This window comes from Lagenorhynchus albirostris, chromosome 2, assembly GCF_949774975.1.
Source record: "Lagenorhynchus albirostris chromosome 2, mLagAlb1.1, whole genome shotgun sequence".
NCBI classification, from domain to species: Eukaryota; Metazoa; Chordata; class Mammalia; order Artiodactyla; family Delphinidae; genus Lagenorhynchus; species Lagenorhynchus albirostris.
In genome coordinates this window covers 160,175,718-160,198,328 of record NC_083096.1, presented here as the reverse complement: position 1 = coordinate 160,198,328, position 22,611 = coordinate 160,175,718, and the positions used below count along the sequence as shown (strand labels likewise).

General features: G+C 52.6%; 1 protein-coding gene across 2 annotated transcripts in view; it reads right to left on the bottom strand.

Annotated features, from left to right (window-relative positions):
- Window positions 1-356: 356 nt before the first annotated feature.
- The window catches only part of TRIM62 (tripartite motif containing 62), a 31,362-nt gene continuing 9,107 nt past the window's right edge, over window positions 357-22,611 (bottom strand). For both annotated transcript variants that reach the window (XM_060142715.1, XM_060142714.1), the window contains exons 3-6: window positions 16,924-17,019; window positions 12,025-12,281; window positions 11,077-11,192; window positions 357-2,142 (exon numbers count right to left, since the gene is read on the bottom strand). In XM_060142715.1, the coding sequence (XP_059998698.1) occupies window positions 1,592-2,142; window positions 11,077-11,192; window positions 12,025-12,281; window positions 16,924-17,019 (1,020 nt within the window). In that variant the 3' untranslated portion in view covers window positions 357-1,591. The remainder of the gene's footprint in view (window positions 2,143-11,076; window positions 11,193-12,024; window positions 12,282-16,923; window positions 17,020-22,611) is intronic.

The following is a 22,611-nucleotide window of genomic DNA, read 5'->3' as shown; positions in this document are numbered from 1 at the left end:
TCAACAACCATTCTAACTTTCTTCTATTGTGCCTTTTTGTATGGATGAGGCTGGAAAGAAGAAAAGTACATTTCCTAGACTCCCTTGCAGCCCAGGTTCTGGATCTGACTTAAGTTTCCCCACACAGAATCCCTCATAGACATTTGTTTTTTATTTTTTTGCAGTACGCGGGCCTCTCACTGTTGTGGCCTCTCCCGTTGCAGAGCACAAGCTCCAGACGCGCAGGGTCAGCGGCCATGGCTCACAGGCCCAGCCGCTCCACGGCATGTGGGATCTTCCCGGACCGGGGCACGAACCCGTGTCCCCTGCATCGGCAGGTGGACTCTCAACCACTGTGCCACCAGGGAAGCCCCCACCCCGTAGACATTTGGATCTGGAAATTGAATTGAATGGGGGGAGGCAGCCCTCAGGACATCCACTGACTGGCGCGGACAGTAGCAGGGTGAGTGCAGTTCTGCAGCCAGCGGCTTCTTGATGCAGGGGCTTCCTGCAGATGGGAGCAGTGTTCCTGGTCTCAACAGACGTGATGAATTTGGCGGCTGGGAGCTGTTCCTGGAAATTCAGCAGAGTCTGCTCCTCCAGCCCTTCCAATGATTTTACAAAGCCACTAGGGACCTGGCAATAAATCCTTGTCTAAAGCTAAAGCAGCTCTTGTTTTCTGCAACAGGATCCCAACTGAGACAGATGCCACGATTGATGAGGGGGGCCCAGCTGACACCCACCCTAGTGCTCAGGGCCTGACTAAAATACTGCTCCCCACAGCCTCGCTACACCCTAGCCTGGTCACAGAGGCCTGGCTGGACCCTTGTTTGGAGCTGCTGGGGACCTCCACCATCCAGTGATGCTTGTCCTATGTCCGGGTGTGCCATTATCTGGCCTTAAGACCTGTGGGCAGGAAGGTGGTGGCACAGTGACCGTAACATGTGGGCTTAACTACTGACAGTCTTCCCTGGCTGGTAAGTTCTGACATGAGTGCCTTGGGCTCACACGGCCTGTGCCTGTGGCTTCCACAGGCCACATCATTTCTACCCACAGATAAGTGGGAAAATCATGAAGCTCTTGGTACAGGGATGGAAGGAGAAGGTGGTTCTCAGGCAACCCTGGGACTAGCTACCGCCTGTGTCCACTGTGGGCTGGGATTGAGGTTAAAACGGCCCATCACTAGCTTGATCAGGGGCAAGTCTTAGGCCTGGAAGCATAAGAGTGTTCTGTGTCTCTTTCAGGCAGACAACTGCTGGCAACCACTGACACATCCTGAGCTTAGGGCATGTGGGCAGGAGGGAGACATAGGGACGCAGTCCCCTGCCCCTGAGAGGAGGGGCATGAGGGTTGGGCAGGGGCTGCCCTGAGGAGAAGCCACGTCACACCCTTGGACCAAAGCTGCATCCCCAGTAAGGTCAGAGCTACAGAACATCAATGCTGGAAGAGCTTCGGAATCGTGGAGCAAACCTCCATTTTACAGGGAAACGAGGGTAAACAACAGGCCTGAGATATCAGGTTGGCCCGGCTGGGCTGGAGTCCCGGCCTCCGCTCTCCGGGGCAGGGCTCTCGCTGGTGGCCATGCTCAGGCCTGCGGTCTCCCTCCGCGGCACTAGATGCGGACCGTGTTGATCCGCAGCGGCTGCACGTTCTTGCCATTGGCGTGGCTCTGCCCGGGGCTGAAGTAGGAGCAGAGCTTGCCGGGGAACTTCTCGCGGAAGGTGTACAGCCAGGACATGTCATCGGCGTTATAGAAGATGAGCAGGCCTTGGTCGTAGTCCAGGAAGACGCCCACCTTGTCGAGCCTGTCGCGGACATTGAGCCGCGTCCAGGGCTCGGTGCAGGCGCTGTACTGGTTGCCGTCGTGCATGACGATGCAGTAGAAGCCGCGGCTGGGCTGGATCTGGATGCTGCCCTTACGGCTCGCGGCTTCGTGCGCCAGCCCGATCACCCACTGGGTCTTCTCCGCAACCACCACCTCCCAGTAGTGGACGCCGCCACTGAAGGCCTCAGAGCCCAGCACCGACACCTCCACATCGAAGCGCTTCGGTGAGTCCTGCAGCGGCTGTGGGTGCAGGTTGCCGTAGGCCACGATGGTGCAGTCGTCGGACAGGATGAGGCGCTGGTGGGCGGTGCCCGGGTCCAGGGTCAGGGCGGCTGGCACTGCCAGGGATGGAGGAGGAAGAGAAGATGAGTGGAGAGAAGGCGGTGGACCCACTCTGTGGTTCCTCCCTGAGGACAGGTTCTGGTTGGCCCCCAGGAGGCTGTGTGATGCTGAATCTGAATACAAGCCTGCCCTCCCCGGGCCTCAGCTTCCTCCTCTGTAACATGGAAGGGTGACAGCTAAGGTCCTTTCAGATTTTAACCTGGCTGCAGGGGACAGGAGCTATGGCTGCTGGTTCACTGATGGTGTCCTGGGGCAAGGCACACAGTGGGCACTCCACAAAATTTGTTGAATAAATCTGAATGCGGTCCAGAATTGGGTAACTTCAGAGCTGGGAGGGAGCTTAAAGATTATTCGGGGGTTGGATAATCACCCTATGGGGTGCTTTGGAAATTTGTTCGGGTGTTTGGGTCGTCTCAGTAGGTGGGATCCAGGGATGCTAAATGCCCTGTATGAAATGCTCAGGGCGGTCCCGTGCCTCCACCGATGAGTTTCAGATGCTCCACCAGATATTCATGTGGATGAAAAATCTTCACAATGACCTGAAGCTACAGCTTAACTCCATTTTACATATAAACATGAAATAATTTTTGTACAGTTTTAATATACACTCAATGTTTTGAAATGCAATTACCATATAAACTGGGGGAAGACTGAATTTGTTTTGTCTGGAACGTCACTGAGAATTGTTCACTTTTTTGGAAAATACATCTCTAAGAAGAACACTGTTGACCAATAAAACCTACCTATTTAAGACTGCATTTGAGGCAGAATGATATTTTAGCTATGGTGTGAGCCCCTGACTCGTTCACTATGTTTTCTAGGGTGGTTGTGAGTGAGCATCTACATGTTGACATATACAATGTTTTATTATACATAATTTCCTTCTTTTTTTCCTTTATATCATAGAGTATATACACACATATACATATATATGTATATGTGTATATATACTTGAAATTGTGAAAAGGTCATACTATCTTTGAGACATTACAAATTATTTGTTATGAAAAGTAGATGATGGGTCTGAAAAAGTTGAAAACCACTGATTCTAGGCCAACTCTCCCATTTGACAGATGGGGAAACTGAGACCCAGAGAGGAGATGTGACTAGTCTCAGGCCACCAGGCAAACACTGGCAGAGCCAGGTCTAATCAAGACCATGGGCAATCCAGCCCCAGCCCTCTCTTCCTGCCTACCTCTCACTCAACACCCGCCACCCCACTCAGGCCCAAAGCCTTCGCCCAGACTGTTCCCTCCACCGCCTCATCTCTGCTTGTTGTAATCACAACCCATGAGGCTCAGTTCCAGGGCCCATCCTCAGGGAAGCCTTCCTGGTTGCCCAGCAGGTATGCTCACTCCTTACTCTGAAATTCCTTAACTTTGTTTGTGCCCCTCTCCTGATACATGGGGTAGTCTTCTGTGCCCATTTCTTACCCCCATGTACACCAGGAGGGCAAGGACTGTGTACTCTCCTACCAGGCCCTCCCTGGTGGGCCCAGTGCCCAGCACACGGCCTGGCATGCAGAATGTTTCCAGAAAGGCTCACCAAATTAAACTGACCCCGCTTGTGTTGGTCTTTGGGCAGGCAGCACAGGCTGGGGCACCCGGTTCTGGGCCGGCCACACTGGCTTAGCAGGTCTGGCTCTCAAAGTCTCATGAACTCTTGTCAAGGACTCTGTTTACTCTTGCCTCCCTGAGGGAGCTGAAGGAGGAACCTAGAATTGGCTCTCATTAGCCTGGATGAGCATTTCCAGGGCAGAGTAAGGCAGAGGGGAGAAAAGGAGAAGGAATCCTGTCACCAGTTCCTTGGAGCAAAGAACGGACTCCTCCAGCTGGCTGTCTGGTGCTTTCCTTATCTGGCGGAGCGGAGGCATGACTATACGTGGCAGGAGCATCGTCACCTCCTACTGGAGCCACCTCTGCTGGCTGCACACACACAGAGAAGTAAAATGCCTCGATGATGGCAATCATCTCTAACAGGGGGTGACAGCCCGTCTCTGAACTGTGCTCCTGTTCACAGTCCACTGACAAAACTGGCCATTGACTTGCAGCAAGCTCATTCCATGAGCTCTGTCAGGAATACATTTAGTCTTGAGTTTTACACTCTTCTTTCCTGTTCTTAGAAGTCAGAGGGCTGTATGGAAACAATTAGCCCTGTGACTAGAGGGGTCAATGCAAACACAATTTTCTATCCAGGGACATAGAAGAGGGGAGCCATGAGAAGAAGTTCATACACTGAGTCAGCGTATGAACGTTTCGCCCTGTCATCTGGTCACAGCGCAGCCTGTCGGACCAGAAGGCTCCTGCCATGTGGAATGTGGGTGTTCCCACAGTGGGATCCAGAGGTAGGAGGTGGAAGGGATGTAGGAAGTATGTGTGAGGGGGAGCTCAGGAGAGAAGAATCATCTAATCAGACACACATGGGGCCACTCCTACTGGCTGTGGAATGTGGGTCATACTCAGGTGTCTATGGCAGAGGGGCAAGAGGGACAGAGCGGGCACATTGCCAAGGTGTGGGCAGCTGTGGTTGAGTGCCTCACGGGAAACTGGGCCTTATGTCTCAGGTGCCCAGGATGATTTGAGGAGACCAGCGACAGGCAGAAACCGAGGTTAGAAGGACCAGTGGGGAGACTAGCACGCAGGCAGGAGGGCTCAGCCCCATACTCTTAAGCCTAACTAGGGCAACGTGGGCCCTTCCAGTGCCACTGATGAGTGGGGAGGACACCCTAGGAGGCAGGCAAGTGGGCTTTCAGTGGTTCTGAGATTGGGCCCGTAGGACGGAGGAAGTCCTCACTGCACTGTGGGCTAACTCCTTGGCGTGGACCCACAGGCTTGAAGCCCAAGGGACTTACCGGAGATAGGACCTGCCACTCATTGGGTGTGCTTAGGGGCAGGGTCTGCCGTTCATTGGTCAGTTCTGGCAATAGAGGCAGGGCTGGGGGGGCAGGACCTGATCCACAGGGGGCAGGGCCCAACAGCCCATAGGGTGAGGCTAGGGGCAGGGCCTGGCATTCTTCTGAGGCAAAGGGTGTGGCTTGATGCTTAGGAGGCTTTTACACCCCAAAGGGTGGGCTGAGGTCCACCTCCTCATGAACAGAGTTCCTGTCTTCGGGCCTCTCTCAAGTCCTCCCAGGGGCTAGGCCTGACAGGAGTTAACAGCCTTTAGGCCAGAGAGGTACCCAGCTGGGGACATGGCAATACCTTTTCCGCCTCTGAGAAGTCAGTCCCTGTGCGGGGACTGGCAATCCCTCCACCCATTCTTTATTCTCAGGAGAGGTGACAGACTCGTCAGACAGACGCAAAACAAATCCCGTCCCCTGGGGTTCACAATTTTACAGGTCAGAGCTCTTTTCTAGGTCCTGGGACACTTTTATAAAAACAGAAAGCAGGCACTGAGGCAGTCCATCTGGTCTCCAGGTGTGTTCTCCATCCATTTAAGCCTCTCTGAGACCTTCAGGTCAAAAGGCAAGGAGCGTGGACTGCGGGGGGCCCAGGAACTGTCTCCTGGCCACCATCAGCCACATACCGCAGTGGCCCAAGCAGCAGAGGAACCCCAAAGTCCAGCACCCTCACTTGGCAGCGAGTGGCTTGTGCCTCTTTGTTCTCGAGGACAATCAGCTCTTTCCTCTGGCCAGGGCTTTAAGAAGTCTGGCCCCTCAGTCCTCCTGCCTTCTCAGGCCCTCAGCTGCACAGTACGGGCATTCGAAAAACATTTTCACACCTTCTAGCTCATGGGACCAGTACAGCAGCTCCAGGAGCACAAATTACTATACCCATTTTTCAGAAGAGGAAACTGAGGCTCCAGGGAGATTTCTCTGAGTTAAGTGGCTTGCTCAAGTTGCCACTTTGGGTGGAAGTAGAGCTGGAACTTGAGCTAATATCTTTCACACCATGTCCTTTCCTTTATGTGGCCCTAGAAAGCCTGTTCAGCAAGACTGAGGAACCATCTGATGATTCATGATAATCATAAGAAACAGGTATCAAGCATTTACTAAGTTCCAGGATTATTATCACAAATAAATAATCTTATTTAATTCTCCTACCTACCCTGGGAGACAAATCACACCTTCCGCATCCCTGTTTTACAGATGAGGAAACAGGCTCAGAGAAGGCAGACGTCTGCCCTGCGTCACACAGCTAGGCAGTGAACATGCTGGAACCCAAAATGATTGGATTCAGATAAGCAGGAGGAGGAGAGAGCAGCCCAGGAGAGGGAGGTGGCCGGAGCAAAGGAAGTAGTGTCTGGTGTCCTCTGGACAATGGCCACCTGGCCTGGGTGGGGAGGAAGTTTGTGCCTGGGAGCTGGGGCAATCAGGCCAGGCAGCTGGAGGAGAGTTTCCAATGTCAGCTGAGAGGTGGGGCAGGGGTGTGGGTAGTGGTGGAGAGTGGAGGTTCCAGATCACGGGAGTGACAGGTGCTCTATGGAGTTCTCAGGTGACCCAATAGGCAGGCTGAACTGGAAGAGGGGCAGGCAGGAAGCTGCTAGAATCCAGGGCTAGGTCCCTGGGGGCACCTGCCCCTCCCAACTGGACAAAAAGAACCTTGGTTTTGGTAGAGGAACCAGAGTGACTTCACAGGTCCTACAGACAAAGGAAGGGGCCCAGCTAACCAGGTCACTGTTCTCTGAACCCCCAGGGGCCGCTGTCCTTGGCAGGATGTTCAGGGCACACCCTACTGCTCCCTCAGCCCCTCTCCTACAGGCAGCTTTCCCTGGGGCAACGGTTCTTAACTGGGGCTGATTTGCCCCATAGGGGACATTGGGCAATGTCTGGAGACGAATTTGGTTGTCACAGCTGGAGGGGGTGTGTGCGGCCTCTAGTTGGGTAGAGACCAGGGATGCTGTTAAATGTCCTACCATGCACAGGACAGCCCCCAAGACAAGGAATTATCCAGCCCCAAATGTCAATAGTGCTGAGGCTGAGAAACCCTGCCCTGGGGCAATCAGCAAATTCCCACATCCATTTGTTCACTTGTGAGGGAGTCAAGGAGGGAACACTAGCACCCTTATAATACAGAGGAGGAAACTGAGGTTCAGAGGGAGGAAGTGACTTGTCCAAGGATGTGCAGCAAGTTCCTTCATTCAACAAATAATTATTGAGCACATACTTAATGCCAGGCCCTATTCTATTGGGTTGGCCAAAAAGTTCATTCAGATTTTTCCATATGTAAAGGACAAACTTGAACGAACTTTTTGGCCAACCCAATAGTAACAGAACTGAGAGCAGGACTCATTCATTTCTTTATTCATTCATCCACAAACATTTACTGTGCTGGCTGCTGGGGATGCATAGTGATGAATCAGACTCAGCCCCTGACCCCTCAGGGCTCAGGGTCTAGTAAGAGAGACAGCCATGCAGACACTAACAAAACAGTGAGACCAGGAAAGCCCAGGGCTACCTGGAGAAATCCAGGAAGGCTTCCCAGAGGAGGTGTTTATAAACTAAGATGTGAAGGAGAGTAGCAGTTAGTCATCAAAGATTAAGGTTTGTGTCGAGTGTTCTTGCCAAAGGGAAGAGCATGTGCAAAAGTGTGGAGGAGAGGGAATATGGCTCATGTAAAACCTGAAGAGGGTTCAGTGTGGCTGACTGTGATACAGAGGGGAGAATGAGAGAATGGCTGGGCCCAGATCTCATAGGGCCTTGACTGTCAGGCTGAGGTGCCTGGGTTGCCTCTCTGAGCTGTGGCAGCTGAGATAAATAGAGCTCCTGAGACCATCTGCCTGAGGGGCTTCCCTGGGTCAGGGGAGGAGACAGGACCCTTGGAGGGGCTTCTTGCCTCCTTCAGTTATGCTGCTTCACCCATGTGCGGCCCTCACCCTGCTGGGTCCTAGTGTGCAGGTCTCTCCAAGGCTGGGAGCACACAGAGACCCACAACCCCAGGAGGAGAGCCAAGAGCCCCACCCAGTCGGCTGGAAAGTGGGCCCTTCGCCCAACTACTGCCCCCTTTGTCAATGAGGGCACAGATCCAGATTTAAGGGCTCTAGGAGATGTCCCTTCACTTTTGTGCAATTGGTCATGATGCATCCATCCAATGAGGTCTTCAGTCACTGGGAGGGGAGCCCCATCCCTGTTCAGCATTCACACCCTCAGTGATTGTCCTCAGTCCTTCTCCATCTGTACCTGAAGGCCAATCGTGAACATCCTGGGATCATTCAGGCCCCTGCCCTCCCCACCGCCTTTGCCTACACAGTTCCCGATGCCGGGGATTGTCCGAGGCACCTCCAGGCCCCATCCTTTCCTGAGTGGGAAAGCCCTCAGTTTTCAGTGCTCAGTTCAAACATCATCTACTCAGTGTTCCCCTGGCTCCTCCCTTGCCCCATCCAGAGCCTCCTGTTGTCCCTCTGGGCTCCCATGACCCCATGTAAGTCCCTCATCACGGTCCTGGTCCCACCGGACTATCAGGGTCTGTTGTCCCATCTGTCTCTCCTGATTCTGAAAGTGCCTCGAAGGACTTTCAGTGTTTGTAGATCAAAAGAATGAATCCAGATAGGTGGAAAGAGCACTGATTGCTGTGTGACCTTGGGAAATCAGTGAGCCTCTCTGAGCCTCAGTCTCCCCAGCAGTCTTCCTGGGTTGGTAGTATGAGGCCAGAGAATGCCTGGTTAGTTTAGTAGGTAAGGGCACAGGCTCTGGCATCTGACGTGTCTGGGTTTAAATCCTGGCTATACCATTTACAGGTTGTGACCACGACAAGTTCCTAACAGCTCTGTGCCTCAGTTTCCTCATCGAAAAAATGATAATAACAGTGTCTACCTCTTAGGGAGAAGTCTCCTCTATATCCTTGTCTCACCTCTAAAGGACATTGCGCCTGACTCAGGAACACAGAAGGTTCCCTGCTGCCAATAGGTTCCACTCTGATGCCCTTGTGGGTTGTGTGATTTCGGGAAGGTGTTGACCTCCCAGTCCCAGGGTCTACTAACTCTACTAGAAACCCATTTCAGACTTTCTCCTCTCTTGGCAGATTTCCCATGACCTCCTCTAGCCCATCCTCATCTCAGCGGATGACCTTGCTTCCTGCCTTACTGGGAGAGGTGAAGAGAATTCCCGGGAGCCCCCACCACTGCCCGCTCTGCTTCGGGGCCCATTCATTCTACCTTCTGGCTCCCAGCAAAGGCAGAGACAGGTCCCACTCGTGGCGGTCACCCCGGCACCTCTCCCTCCTTCACCCTCAATTCTGCCTTCTGCTACTGGATCTTTTCCATGCCCCCCACCCCTCCCATATATGCTGCCATTTCTTCTACCTTAAACAAATAGCCACGGTCACATTCTCTCTCCTTCCCTTAAATAAAACTCACTGAAAGCACTGTCTCCACTTCCTCTCTCATTTTCTCTTGGACGGTCTCCAGTCAGGCTTTTGCCTCTATTGCTCCACCAAAGCAGCTCTTGTCAAGGTCACCAAGACCCAGAGAACAGTCAGTTCTGATCCTCCCACACTTGGGGTCACAACTTTGCCACCACTATCCACTCTCTCCTCCTCGAAACACTTTCTCCACTTGGCTTCCAGGACAGACGCAGGTCTTCCTCCTATTCTCTGGCTGTTCCTTCTCGGTCTCCTTGGCTGGGTCCCCCTCCTGTCCTTGACTTCTAGGAGCGGCCTAGGGCTCCATGTGTTAGAGTGGCGCTCTCTCTTTTCTCTCTACCCCCACTTCCCAGGTGACCTCATCCCGGCTCATTCAATACCGTCCACAGGTAGACAACGCCAGCCCTGACCCTCCTCTCGTACTGCAGACGTGTCATTCCCACTACCTTCTCCATGTCTGCACTGAGACTTCTAACTGGCATCGCGAACCTCACATGATTACAACTTCATCTTCCCAGTCACCTCAGCCAAAATCGTTGTAGTCTTCCTTGTCATTTTTTTTCTCACACCCAAGATCCAATCCGTTAGCAAATCCTGTTGGCTCTCTGTTCAAAATAGATCCTAAATCCGATCACTTCTCACCACCTCCACTGCCACCACCCTGCTCCAGGCCACCATCATCTCTCACTTGCATTGCTGCAGTGGTCTCCTAACCTCTACCCTTTACCCCCTGCAGTCTATTCTCAAGCCAGCACCCAGAGGGATACTTTAAAAACTTAAGCCGGCTTATGTTACTTCACTGCCCCAAACCTTCCAATGGCTCCCATCTCACTCAGCATAAAATTTAAAGTTTTCATATGGGCCTCCAGGCTCTCATGGTCTGGCTACTGCTACTGACCTGACCTCCTCACCTCCACCCTCCCTCTCACTCACTCCACTCCAGCCACACGAGTCTCCTTACTGTCCCTTGAACATGCCAGGCTTGCTCCTGCCTCAGGGCCTTTGCACTTCCTATTCCCACTGCCAGGAACACTCTTTCCTCAGATACCTACACGGCTCATTCTTCTCTTTCCTCCCTCAGGTCTTTACTCTACTGCTTCCTTCTCAGGGAGGTCTTCTAACTGGATCCCCTGCTAAACGTTCAATCCTACCTCAACATCCCTCAGCCCCTTTCCTTATCTTTTATCATTATCTAAAAAACTATGTATTTTACTTATGTAATTTTGTTTTCTTTCTCTCTCACACCCTAGGATGTAAGTAAGATGCACGAGGGTAGGGATTTTTGCCTGTTTTGCTCACTGCTATATCTCCAGTACCTAGAATAGTGCCTGGTGTGAGGTAGGTGCTTGATATATCCTGTACCCATAGAGAATGAGTGAACCACCCAGGGCCTCAGTCTCTTCATCTAGAGAATGGGTACACTAGTAGAACCTACCTCCTCTTGTGCTGGTGCCCAGCACAGGCCCTGGAACATAGTAGGTGCTCAGCAAGGCACTCTTCTCATCCCTCTGCCCTGCCCCCATGTCATGTGTAGAGCAAGGGGTGGGCTGGGCCGGGCCCCATCTAGCTCCAACCCATGATAATCCTTGCCTCTTCCTGAGCCCTACTGGAGAGTGGCAGGAAGGGCCTTACCTGGGTGGATGTCCTGGAACAGGGACTTCCAGATGGTGTACTGCAGGGGGCCTGTGTACTTGGAGGTTGGGAAGTCTTCGTAGGTCAGATTGGTCTCATGGATTTTCCCTTTGAGCCTGGAAGGAGAGCAAGAGAGCAGGCCACATTGGGGGCTGGATTCCTGTCCCAGCACCTCAGGGAAGCTGGCATAGGGCGAGGTCATGTGTGGGAAGTCTGCTGGACCCAAGCGCCGACTCAAGTGCCTGCTTGTGCCACTTCTTAATTCTCTAGCTATTGCCCTCAGTTTCCTCATCTTTAAAATGGGTACTATGATAACACCTGCTTCCTAGGCTTGTGAGGATTACGTGGCATAATGTATGTAAAATGCTTAGCACGGTACTTGGCTCAAGGTCAACACTGAATACATGATGTTAGCTATCAGTATTGGTCATTAATGAACCAATAATTAAGTGTTATTATTATTAAAGGCAGCTATGGAACTAGAGAGACCTGGGCTTGAATCCTGGCTCCCCCACATACTAGACGAAGGGTCTTGGCCAATTGCTGTAGCTTCTTTGTGTCTCAGTTTCTACACGTGTGAAATGGGGATGGCAGTGGTAACTACCTCCAAGGGGCTATTAGGATTATAATAATTTACATATTATTACTTATTATATATAGTATCAATGTTATTATAAATAATAGATAATGTAAAACACATATTTGTAATATAATATAAAGCACAGAAAACAATATCCTATATGATTATAAGTATTATATATAAAATAATATGAACACATAAAGCTTTTGCCCTAGGCTCTGGCACATAGCAGATGTCCTGCGTATTTGATGGAGATTTGAATGAATGAATTCTCTGCTAACCACCCCATCTGCCTCCAATCCCAGCATCCCACAAGGGCCAGGGAGGGGATACCCCCTGGAGAAGACCCACAGCAGGCGGGTACTTACCGCTCAGACAGCGAGGCCACCCCGGCCAGGAAGGTGTGCCGGTCAGTTTCAGCCAGCCGCTCCTGCAGGATCTGGGCCCCCTCCTGCACCTTGCGCAGCTGCTGGCTGTAGCGCTGGACTTTCTGCTCAATGTCAGTCAGTGTGCGGGCCGTGTCTGCCTCTAGCTCCTCCAGCATGGCCTTCTGCCGTTCCCGCAGCAGCCGGTGCAGCCGCTCAAAGACCTCCCCAATGGTGGTCCGCAGGCTTTTGGTGGAAGACTGTGGAGACAGTCATCAGGGGTCAGTCAGGGAGAGTGGATGGGGTGATCCCTGGGTGAGAGGAGGAAACCGAGCGTCTTGGCATGCACAGAGGAAAGGGCGGGAAAGGCATGTCGGTGAGGGGATGGCACATGCAAAAGCATGGTGGCAGGAGAGAACTGGCATAGCAGGGACAGCAGATGATTGTTCTCCATTAGGAAACTAATGAAATGGTCCAGGTGAGACAATGAGGCTTGAACTAGGGGAGCAGCAGATGGACACGGCTTGAAAGACATTTGTAGGAGAGCCTCTTTGACCCTGGTGACCAACTGGCTGGCTGTAGGGGTACAGGAGAGACAGGTGTAAGGATGATTCCAGACTTCTGGCTTGGAGTGGGAGGGATGGGGAAGCTGGCAGGAGACGTGGGGGGCAGGGAGAGGATGCTGAGTTCAGTCTGGAAGACGGTGAAAATTTTATTTATTTATTTATGTGGCTGCGCCACATGGCTTGTGGGATCTTAGTTCCCCAACCAGGGATCGAACTTGGGCCCACGGCAGTGAAAGCACAGAGTCCTAACCACTGGACTGCCAGGCGATTCTCTTAAATTTTTATTTTTAAAAAAATCACTCATGGGGCCCAAGCAAAGATGACAAGATCACAGATGTTAAAGAGCTTTATAAATGGCAATGTGCTGGGCAAAGCTTGGTGGTCACTCGCCCTGTCCCGCCACCCCGAGACCCTCTGGGAACAAGAGCTGGGGGGTTAAAGCCATCGTCACAGGAGACAAGCATGGACTTTCGTGTTTCTCTCTGCCCCCAAGGGCACTGCCAGGCCCAGGAAGGGTTGAGTGGTAAAGGGCACAGCTTTGGTGCCCAATGGCTCTGGGTCTCCAGCTGTGGCAACCTTAGTTGCCTGGTATCTCTGAACCTTAGTTTTCTTATCTGGGAAAAGGGTATACAACGACATTGCAGGGCTATCTATGGTAAGTGAGGGAACATTCACAAAGTGCATGGTATTGTTTGAGGTGCAGACCCAGAGCCTGGTTATTAAAACACTGGAACAGGCACATCCTAGAAGTCTTCGTGGAGAGATGACTTCTGAGCTGGGGCCTGAACGACGGGCAGGATGTCAGTTGGGTGGTGCGGGCAGCGGGCCGAGGGGACAGCACGAGGCAGGATGACACTGGGTACACAAGTGCAGCTCGGCTGCAGCAGCAGCGTGTGGGGCCTGCCTCTGCAATTTGACTTTGTGGGATCCTGGCTGGGAGTTCAGGGAGTCAGAGACCCTGCTGTGTTCAGTGCCCAGGGCTCTGTGGGAGGCTCCACAAAGGCTCAATTAGGGCCTGTTCCCTCCCAGTCGTCGCGGCTGGCTGCGGGCTGCCTGCGGCAGGAAGAGCTGCTGGCAGTGGGCCAGCCTCCCTGCGCATGCCCATCCAGTATGCAGGGCAGACAAAGGGGGTGGCCGAGAGGCTGGGGATAAAGGGCCAGGCTGCCTGTGGTCTCCGGGAGCCCCCTCACCCAGGGAGCGCCAAGGCTCCGGCAGCGGCAGGTCACGGTGGGGCCTGCCCTCCCTGCACTGTCCACCACTGCTCTCCAAAGAGCCCCAGATCTCATGGCCACCCCTTCCGGCTGCTCTTCGGCCAATCTGCAGCAGCTTTGGCCCAAGGGCCACCCTCTACTAACAGAAACTTCTGGTTTGCCTCCCACCTCTGTGGCTGCTCCCTCCCTGCCACCCCTGTTCCTGAGGACTCGTCCAGGCTGGCTCCTTTGTTCACACCCCACAACTCCCACTGCTTCGAGGATGGCTTCCAAGTCCATTTCGAAGGTCTTACATGTCTCTTGAGCGCCACATTCATCTCTCTACCTGCCTCCTCCACGCATGCCCCTGGGTCCCACCAACTCACTGGTTCCACGTGTCAACTCCACATCTTTGTCAACAAACTTGCTGCCAGAGTGATCCTTCTAACGTGCAAACTGGGTCACAGCCGACCTTGTCTTTAGGAAACCTTCTTGGCTCCTTGATGACTAGTACAGTGCTAAATTTCTTAGCCTGGAATTCAAAGTCCTTAATCTGATCCCTGCTTACCTCTCTAGTGCTGCTGCATCATAATTCCACCTGCCTAGAGTGGACCCCTCCCCCAGCAAATGCTTTATTCAACTGACAAACTCCTACTCATCCTGCAAGACTCAGATCAAAAGCCACCTTCTCTGTGATACCTTCCTTAACTTTTCCAGGCAGTTAAATAGCTAAATGTTCCCAGAGCATTTTGTAAATATTCTGAATATACTGCCCCACATTTTATGTGGCTTCCCAGTTAGTGGATGAACCCCTCCCGGTAGGAATGACATCTTCCTTAGCCCTGCATCCCAGAGCCTGGCACAAGGCTGATGGTCAGGACCTGCTTGAGAGGTAAAGGAGGGAGGGGTCTTGCCCAAGATTGCTCTGTAGAGGTGGGTGCAGACTCCATCTTCTCTCTCAGGTAGGGGTCCAGTGTCCCCAGGACAAGAGGAGAGAAAGAGGCTGGGAGAGGGCAGCTCAGAAGTGGAACATCAGCCACCCCAGGAGCCCGAAATATGTCCCTGATGGGTTCTCCAGGCCTACCCGGCTTGCAGCCCACAAAGCCAGAGATCTCGCTGAGGACATTCCAGCATGAGGCTGGAATATGCACTAGGCTCAGACAGAACTGGACAGTAAGGTCTCAATTAGCTCCTTATTAGCTGTGGGGCCTTAGGCCTGTCCCTCAACCTCTCTGGGCCTCAGTTTCCTTGGCAATAAAATGGAGACAACAACTATTCCTACCTCAAAAGGTGTATCTTTTTCCCCCACTCATTTGTTCCACAACTATTTACTGTGTGCTAGACACCGTGTAGGTTCTGGGGAATCCTGCAGTCATGGAGGGGACATTCTGTGCGGTTCGGCGAGACAATGAATGGGGAACACAGTTCCCAGCACAGAGAAAGGTTCAGCTAAACCGGTGTGTCCCATTTACTCTAGTTTTTTCTAGGGCAGAGCCAGCCCCGCCCCACTCCCAATCCCTTCAGTCACAACTGGGAGAGCAGCTCCCACCCTGACCCACCACATCCCTGGGAACACACTGGGGCCTGGAAGAGCTGGGGCCATTTCAGAACGACACGCTGCCAAGAATGCGTCACTGGGTCAGGGCCGACCAAGGAAAACACTGGGCTGGGGGAGGGAGCTCAGACGGGCCCTCAGGCCGGGCCACTGGAGGGGCAGGCGCCACAGGAAAGCCGAGTCAGGCACCAGGTGAAATATGACCCCCAAAGCATCCATAGGCATTTCTTGTATAAACATCCCAGTCCAGACAGGAAGCAGGGCTGGGGGAACTGGAGGGGAAGGTGGCCCCAGAGGACACCCCAGAGGTAGACAGATGGACAGGAAGGCAGGGGAGGAAAAGGTCAGCGGAGAAACACAATGCGGGTGGGGAGTGGAGAGAAGAACAGAATGCTGGGGAGAAGAAACAGACCATAATATTCCCCTCTCATCCAGACAGAGGCTTCCATTTGCTTCTCTTCACCTGAGAGGTGTGGGATCACCAGGCAGGTGGGGAAAATGAGGCTGTGAGAAGCAAAGAGGCCAGAGTCCTGTGACTGCTTCCCAGCTGATGCCCACTGAGGGTCCTGCCTGGAGGCACTCCAGAGTGTTCTCTGAAGAGATGTTCGTCATGACCTCCCTAAGACCCCACAGTGGGTTGGTGGCCAAGGTGGGGCACAGGTCTGGATCTCCAATGGCCTCTCCAGGCCTCAGGGGGACCTCTGGAGGCCCAGAGCATTCCAAAGGCTCTGCTTCAGCTGCTGCTGGCAGTGGCACCCCTGCAAATGGAGTGGAGCCACGCTGAAATCACCCAAGAGCTTAGCAGCCAGGCCTGGGTCCCCAGTGCTTGCTTCCAGAAGGACAGCAGAAATCAGAGCAAGCCTTGCCCAGTTAGGGGTATCTGTGGGGGACTTGGAGGGAGCCCCTTGGAAGTGTGCTAGGATCCAGAAGATCACAGCTGCAAGGAGCCTGGCAGAGTCCCTACAGCACGGATGGGAAGACTAGGGGCCCAGATAAGTATGCAGTTTACCCAAAGTCACACAGCACGGTAGTGGCTGGATCAGAGCCCAGGGCCTTCCTCTCAGGTCAAGAAAAAAGCCTTTTCTTTTCAAACCACCGTGGCCAGAGCCTTCAGGGTTTGACGCTACTTTTCAGAGTCTATATCTCCGGTCAGAGTTGAAGAGGGGAGCTGATACCAGGGCTGAGCCACAAATCATCAGGAGGGCTTCGAAGGAACGTTCTCAGGATTGGTTCCTTGGGCAATGGGTGTGTTTAGCAACGGGAGAAAAAAAAAAAAAAGAGACTAGGTACATTCTTCCAGCCCCGCAGGACGCCAGGGTTTTCCAAAGAGTCCCTGGTCCCACCTCAACTTTCACCCAAAGCAGGAAGGGAGAAAGGATCCCACTTGCCCTCAGTCATCTTGGAGTGGGTCCCCGCCCCATTTACCTTCAGGGAAGCCCCAGCCTCCGCCCCACCCCCATGCCCCGGCCTAACACCTGGAGTTTGGACGCTCGAAGCCCCGCCCCCACAGCAGGCCCAAAGCCACGCCCCTCAGCTTCCCAACGGGCCCTGCCCCCACGAAGCCCCGCCCCCACGTCCAGGCCTGGCTCACCTTGGTCTCCGCCAGCTGTCTCTTGAGCAGCTGCAGCGCCTCCGTGTGCTCCCGCTCACTGTCCTGAAGGGCCTGAAGCTGCTCCTTCAGCTCCCTCTGGAACACAGACAAGATCGGGATGGGGGCGCGGGTCAGATCCGGCCCGGGTATTCCGTGGTGATGCAGAGACCAGGCCTGTCCGCTGCGGGCACTGGAAGCTATCCCGGCCCCGTCTGTCTCCTGCCCCAGCACCCGCCTCCCTTCACAGTTTAACAACCACCACGTTCCGCAGAGTCTGTCTCCTAACTATCTCCAGAGTCTGTTCCCACCTTCCATCTGGAGTTTTGCAACAGCCTCCACTCTGGCCATCCTAGGGGCTCTGGTCTCCCTGTTTCCAATCTACCTCCACATACTTTCTGACCCACCCTGATTTGCTGGCCAAGACTCCTTGCTTAGAATCCTCTGGCAGGAACCAAGCCTGTACTGCTGTCCAGGGCTATGACTGACTGCCAACATCACCTGAGCGCTTCCGGTGGGCTAGGCACTGTTCTTAGACCTTGGCTTGGCATTTAATCCTCTCAATAACCCTGAGCTGGCACTATTATCAGCCCCCTTTTCCGATGGAGACACTGGTACAGAGAGGTCGAGAAACTGGCCCCGAGGCATACAGCTAAGCATGCAGGGGTAGTGCCAGAAATGGAACTCAGGAAGTCTGGTTCTGGAAACCATGATCGTGACACCAGGTGACATGTTTTCTATAGTGATGACACCCATGATGAACAACAACAAAAATCCATGATAGACAACAGGTCAAATTTTTAAATAAGGGCAGGATCGGTATTACTCATTTTTCCTTTGCATCTGGTTCCTATACGGCTCAGCATGACACTGCTAGTCGTCTTTATTTAAAAATATGATATTTTGTTCATCATGGGGGTTTTGGCATTAACTTTGATTTTTAAAAATTGCATTAGATATTATCTTGATTACTGAGTTTTGGGGCGCCTGCTTCAATTTTGCACCTGAAGCAAGTGCCTCAGTCCCCTGTCCCTAGTCCCACCTCTGTCTTCACCATCCTTCCGCCATCACTCCCAACCAGCCAAAGCTGTCTTCTTCCTGTGCCTCCCGCTGGGCTTGTTTCAGCCTTATGACTTTGCACTTGCTGCTCCCTCTGCCTGGTGCACTTCACTCTCAGATTTTCTCCCTGTGATTCCTTTGTATCATTAACGTATCAACTCAGATGCTGCCTCCTCGGAGAGGTCTTGCCTGACCAGCCCATGCACAGCAGCATCCCTTCCACCCTCCTGTTTAGTGGTCTCCATAGCACCTCCTGCTGTCCATGATCTTGCATATTTATTTGACATTGTGTTTACTGTTTATCTCCTCCATTGGCATGTGAGTTTTATGAGGGCAAGAATCTTGTCTGGCTTGTCCACTGTTCCATCCCCAATGCTTAGAATAGTGTCCAGCACACAGTAGGGTCTCAATAAGTATTTGCCAAATGAATGAATGGGGTATGGAGGCTGGTGGCCCCCAGTACTTCTGGACTTTTAGCCCATTGTATCACAGCTCGTTGTTCTTCTGGCTGTCCATTATCCATCCCCATGCAGGGCAGGTCCTCGCTACCATTTTCTCTCTATATCCCCCGTACCCATCAATGGCCTGGCACTGAGATGGGGCTCAAGGAAGTTTGCTTTGGGAGTGAATTTCCAAGGAAAGAGCCTCTGAGCAGGGCCCGGGCTCCCTAGTCAGCCTGGGCTGTGAGTGATGCCAGGGAGTTGACTTCCCTGTTCACACTCACCTCCTGCCCACTCATCCCGTCAGAGCAGGGAGGGCCCTCAGAAAACATCTAGTTCAACTAATTCTACAGACTAAATAGCAACATGAGAAAATGGTCATGATGACACACTAAGGGATTTCTGTGCATTAATTTTGTATCCTGCTACTTTACCAAATTCATTGATTAGCTCTAATGACACACTAAGGGAAGCATGTAGAAAACAAAATGATCTGTGCTTACTATCCCTTATTCACTCAACAAGTATTTACTGAGCAATTATGATGTACCAGGCACTGTTGAGGCACTCGGGACACAGCAGAGAACCAGACAGATGCAGTCCCTACTAATAGGGATCTTCCAGTCTTCCAGTGGGGAAGACAGATAATAACAAGGAAAATAATAAAAGAATCAGAGAGCTACCCATTATGGTCTATGCTCTAGAGAAAATAAAGCTGAACGGGATGGGTGGTGAATTTAGGTAGCGTGTCAGGGAAGGCTTCTCTGTGGAGGTCACACTTGAGATGACAGCTGAAGGATGAAGAGGAGGCAGCCTTGAAAATACGAGTGAGATAGAAAAATTGGAATAGCTGGTTTTGCGGGAGTAGAGAGCTTACACAGACATAATGACTGGAACTCTGGTAGCCATCTCAGGCTCTAGGGCAGCCAGAAAGATGGATGTGGCAGGCTGAAACCAGAGAAATAGAAGGAAGATGCAGCCGGGGTCCCTGATGGGGTAGCCACACCATCACTGCACTCAGTGATATGCTAGGAAGCTTGCCCTCTGGAAAAAAGAAAAACAGCCCCAATTTATAGTGTTGGCCAATTTCCTTGGTGTAAAGGCTCCCCCACAAAGCCAATTGGAAGCTCTCCATGTGAGGTCACCGGATGCAGAGCTGGGAAGAGATTTGCACAACTAGTTCTCAGGAACTGGGACAAGCTGGCTCTGGCACACCACTGCCTGGGGTCCTGTCCTATAGACCTGTTTTACGTGGGAGAGAAATACACCCCTATCTAATTTCAGCTACTCTGGGCAGCTCCCTATTACTAACAGCTGGAAGTCATTCCTAATAGATTCATGTGCATCAGAGCCACTGGAACAGACGGATCGCTTTCACCTAAGACTACTCCTCTCTGACTGCCTGGGGTCTGTCCAGCTTGGGACATAGTCTGCTAGAGACACAGATTTTGAGGAGATGAATCAAATGCTACAACCCTTCCCCTTGGTGGTCCTCATAGACCCAGCCACCCAGGCAGCTCTTCAGAGTCTCTGAGAAAACTGCCCTGGAGGCCACGTTCCTCATATCACTCAGGGCACCCCAGGGACACGGTCAAATTCCTTCCTGCTTTCAAGGCCAGGGAACAACGGGATCCCGGGAGTAATGGAACACTCATTCGTCCATTCCGCAAACATGTGCTGAATGAGGCCTCCTTGGGCCTCACATGCTGCTGTGTCAGCGACAGGGAGAGGGATGGGGTATGAGTCTCAACCCATGATGCCTCAGGAAGTGTGCAGATGGGCTGGGGGGAGACAGGGACATAGACACTCAATCACAGTGGATGCTGGAACAGTGGTACAGGACCCCAAAACTGCCCCTCCTCCACGTTCCCCATCACAGTGAGGGGCACCCTCCACCCCCGCTGCCATCCAAGCCAGAAATCTGGGGGTCACCCTTGACATGGCCCACGCACCCAATCCAATCAGTCATCAAGCTTGCCCTGGAATTTGTTCTCTCCTCTCTATACCCACCACCCTGGTTCAGTTTTCATCACTTCTTTTCTGGACTGTGGCCCCAGGCTCCTCCCTGCCCCACAGAGCCGCTGGGGTAATCGTTTGACAGGACAGATGTGTCCCTGCCTCTCCTCCCCAGGCCACTGCAGGATTTCTACATTGTCTGGGAAGAAGGGCACGAAGCCTGAGTGTGGCATTCAAGGCCTTTCACTACTGGCCCCAAATTTCTTCTCCAGCCTTTTCTTTTCATCCAGACCTGTACTGTTCAATACAGTAGCCACTAGCCACATGCGGCTATTGAAATTCAAATGAATTTAAATGAAATACAATTGAAATTCCGTTCCTCGGTTATACCAGTTGCACCAGGTTGCACATTTCAAGTGCTCAATAGCTCCAGGTGACCAGTGGCTACGGTATCAGCACAGATACAGAACACTTCCATTATCCCAGAAAGTTCTACTGGACAGCGCAGCTCTAGACGCACTAAACAACTTGCAGTGCTCTCTGCCAGGCCTTTGCACATGCTGTTCCCTCTGTCTGGAATGCTCACCCACATGGTTTTCTCCACTTGTCAGGCTCATGCTCATCTCGTAAGATCTAGATCAGACATCACCTCCACTGAGAAGCCATACCCCAAACTCCATTCTGTCCCCAGACAATCCTCTGTGCACAGAGCCTTCCCTCATACTGTCTGGCACACACTGTATTTTAACAGCAAGGTGACCTGTCAGTTTTCTCCGTGAGATATGGGCTCTTAGGCCAGGGACTGTGTCAGATAGATTTTCACACTATCAGTACCTAGGACAGGGCCAGGCACAGAGTTTACGGAATGAATCTGCCCACAGAAGAGTCTGGGCTGGGTCAGAGCTCACCTCCAAAAGGGTAGGAGGAGATCCCAGGGAGACAGCTCTCCTCAGGTGGGCTACTGAGCCTGAGTGAACAGCTAACTTAGGAAAAACAAAACCTAGAACCCACAGAGCAAGACTAGGAGGCAGCCTGCACTTTGTCACCCCCTCTGCCTTCCCTCCTTCCAGGCCTGGGACCAGACCTGATTCCCTGGGTTAGGAGACTGGCTTTGTCACCCACTAGCTGTGTGACGTTGGGCAGGTACCCTAACCTCTCTGTGCCCCAGTCCCTCATCTGTGAAATGGGGATAATAATACCTCCTAGGGTTGGGAGGGTGAAATGTGATAACAGTAAGTTTAACCACAGTGGAGAGCCTGGCCACACTGGCTGCTCGGGAGACAGAGAGGTCACCATGTCCCACATGAGGCTCCTGGGTCACTTCTCCACGTCCCCACCGTTCACTATGTCCTGGCCCCTTCTTTCCTCCTCAGATGGCCAGAGCAGGAAGGAGCCCCAGGGACCATCTGGTCCAACAATCTGGATTTCTAGAACAAGAAACTGAGGTCCAAGAAAAGTGACTGAGTGGCCCATGGCCACACAGCTTTACAGAGAACCAACTGGAAAATTTCCTCCCAGCAAAGATCAGACAGGAAACAGGAAGCTGTTGATAAACTCCTAAGCAATAGAGCTAACTGTGAGGAAGGACACTAGCCATGCCAGAGGCTCAGAACCATGTCTGGAGGTGGTATGGTTTCGGTTTGAACTTCACAGGCATCATGTCACTTAATTCTCACAACAGCCTCATGAGGTTAGTGCCTTTATCACCTCAGTCTCACAGAGAGGGAAATGGAGGCTCAGAGAGGTCAGGCAGGTTGCCTAAGGTCACACAGCCCATAAGAGTCAGAAGTGGGAATTTGAGTGACTCCAAAATCCATGCTGGAAACCGCTCGGCCTCTCTGCCTCCCGCTCAGTTCAATACAGCCATCACGTCCGGGCACCCACGGTCAGGCGGAATGCCAGCCGTTCCGAGTCTGCAGGTTCTAGGGGAGGCAGAAATGCAGATAGGCAGACTGTAAGGGAGAGCAGGACAACGCAGAGGGAACACCAGGAAGCCGGCTGTGTGTGTGACACCCTCCCTCCCACCTCAGCTTCCAAACCTGTGAAGTGCAGCTAATGACAGTGCCAGCTCTGTGGTTGCTGTGAGGATTAGGTGACTTAATACCTGACCTGAAGTGAGGCACAGGAAATGCTCAGTCACTCGTAGTTATTGTCATTATCATCACGATAATTATAATTGTATGTGAGGGCTTCCCTGGTGGCGCAGTGGTTAAGGATCCGCCTGCCAATGCAGGGG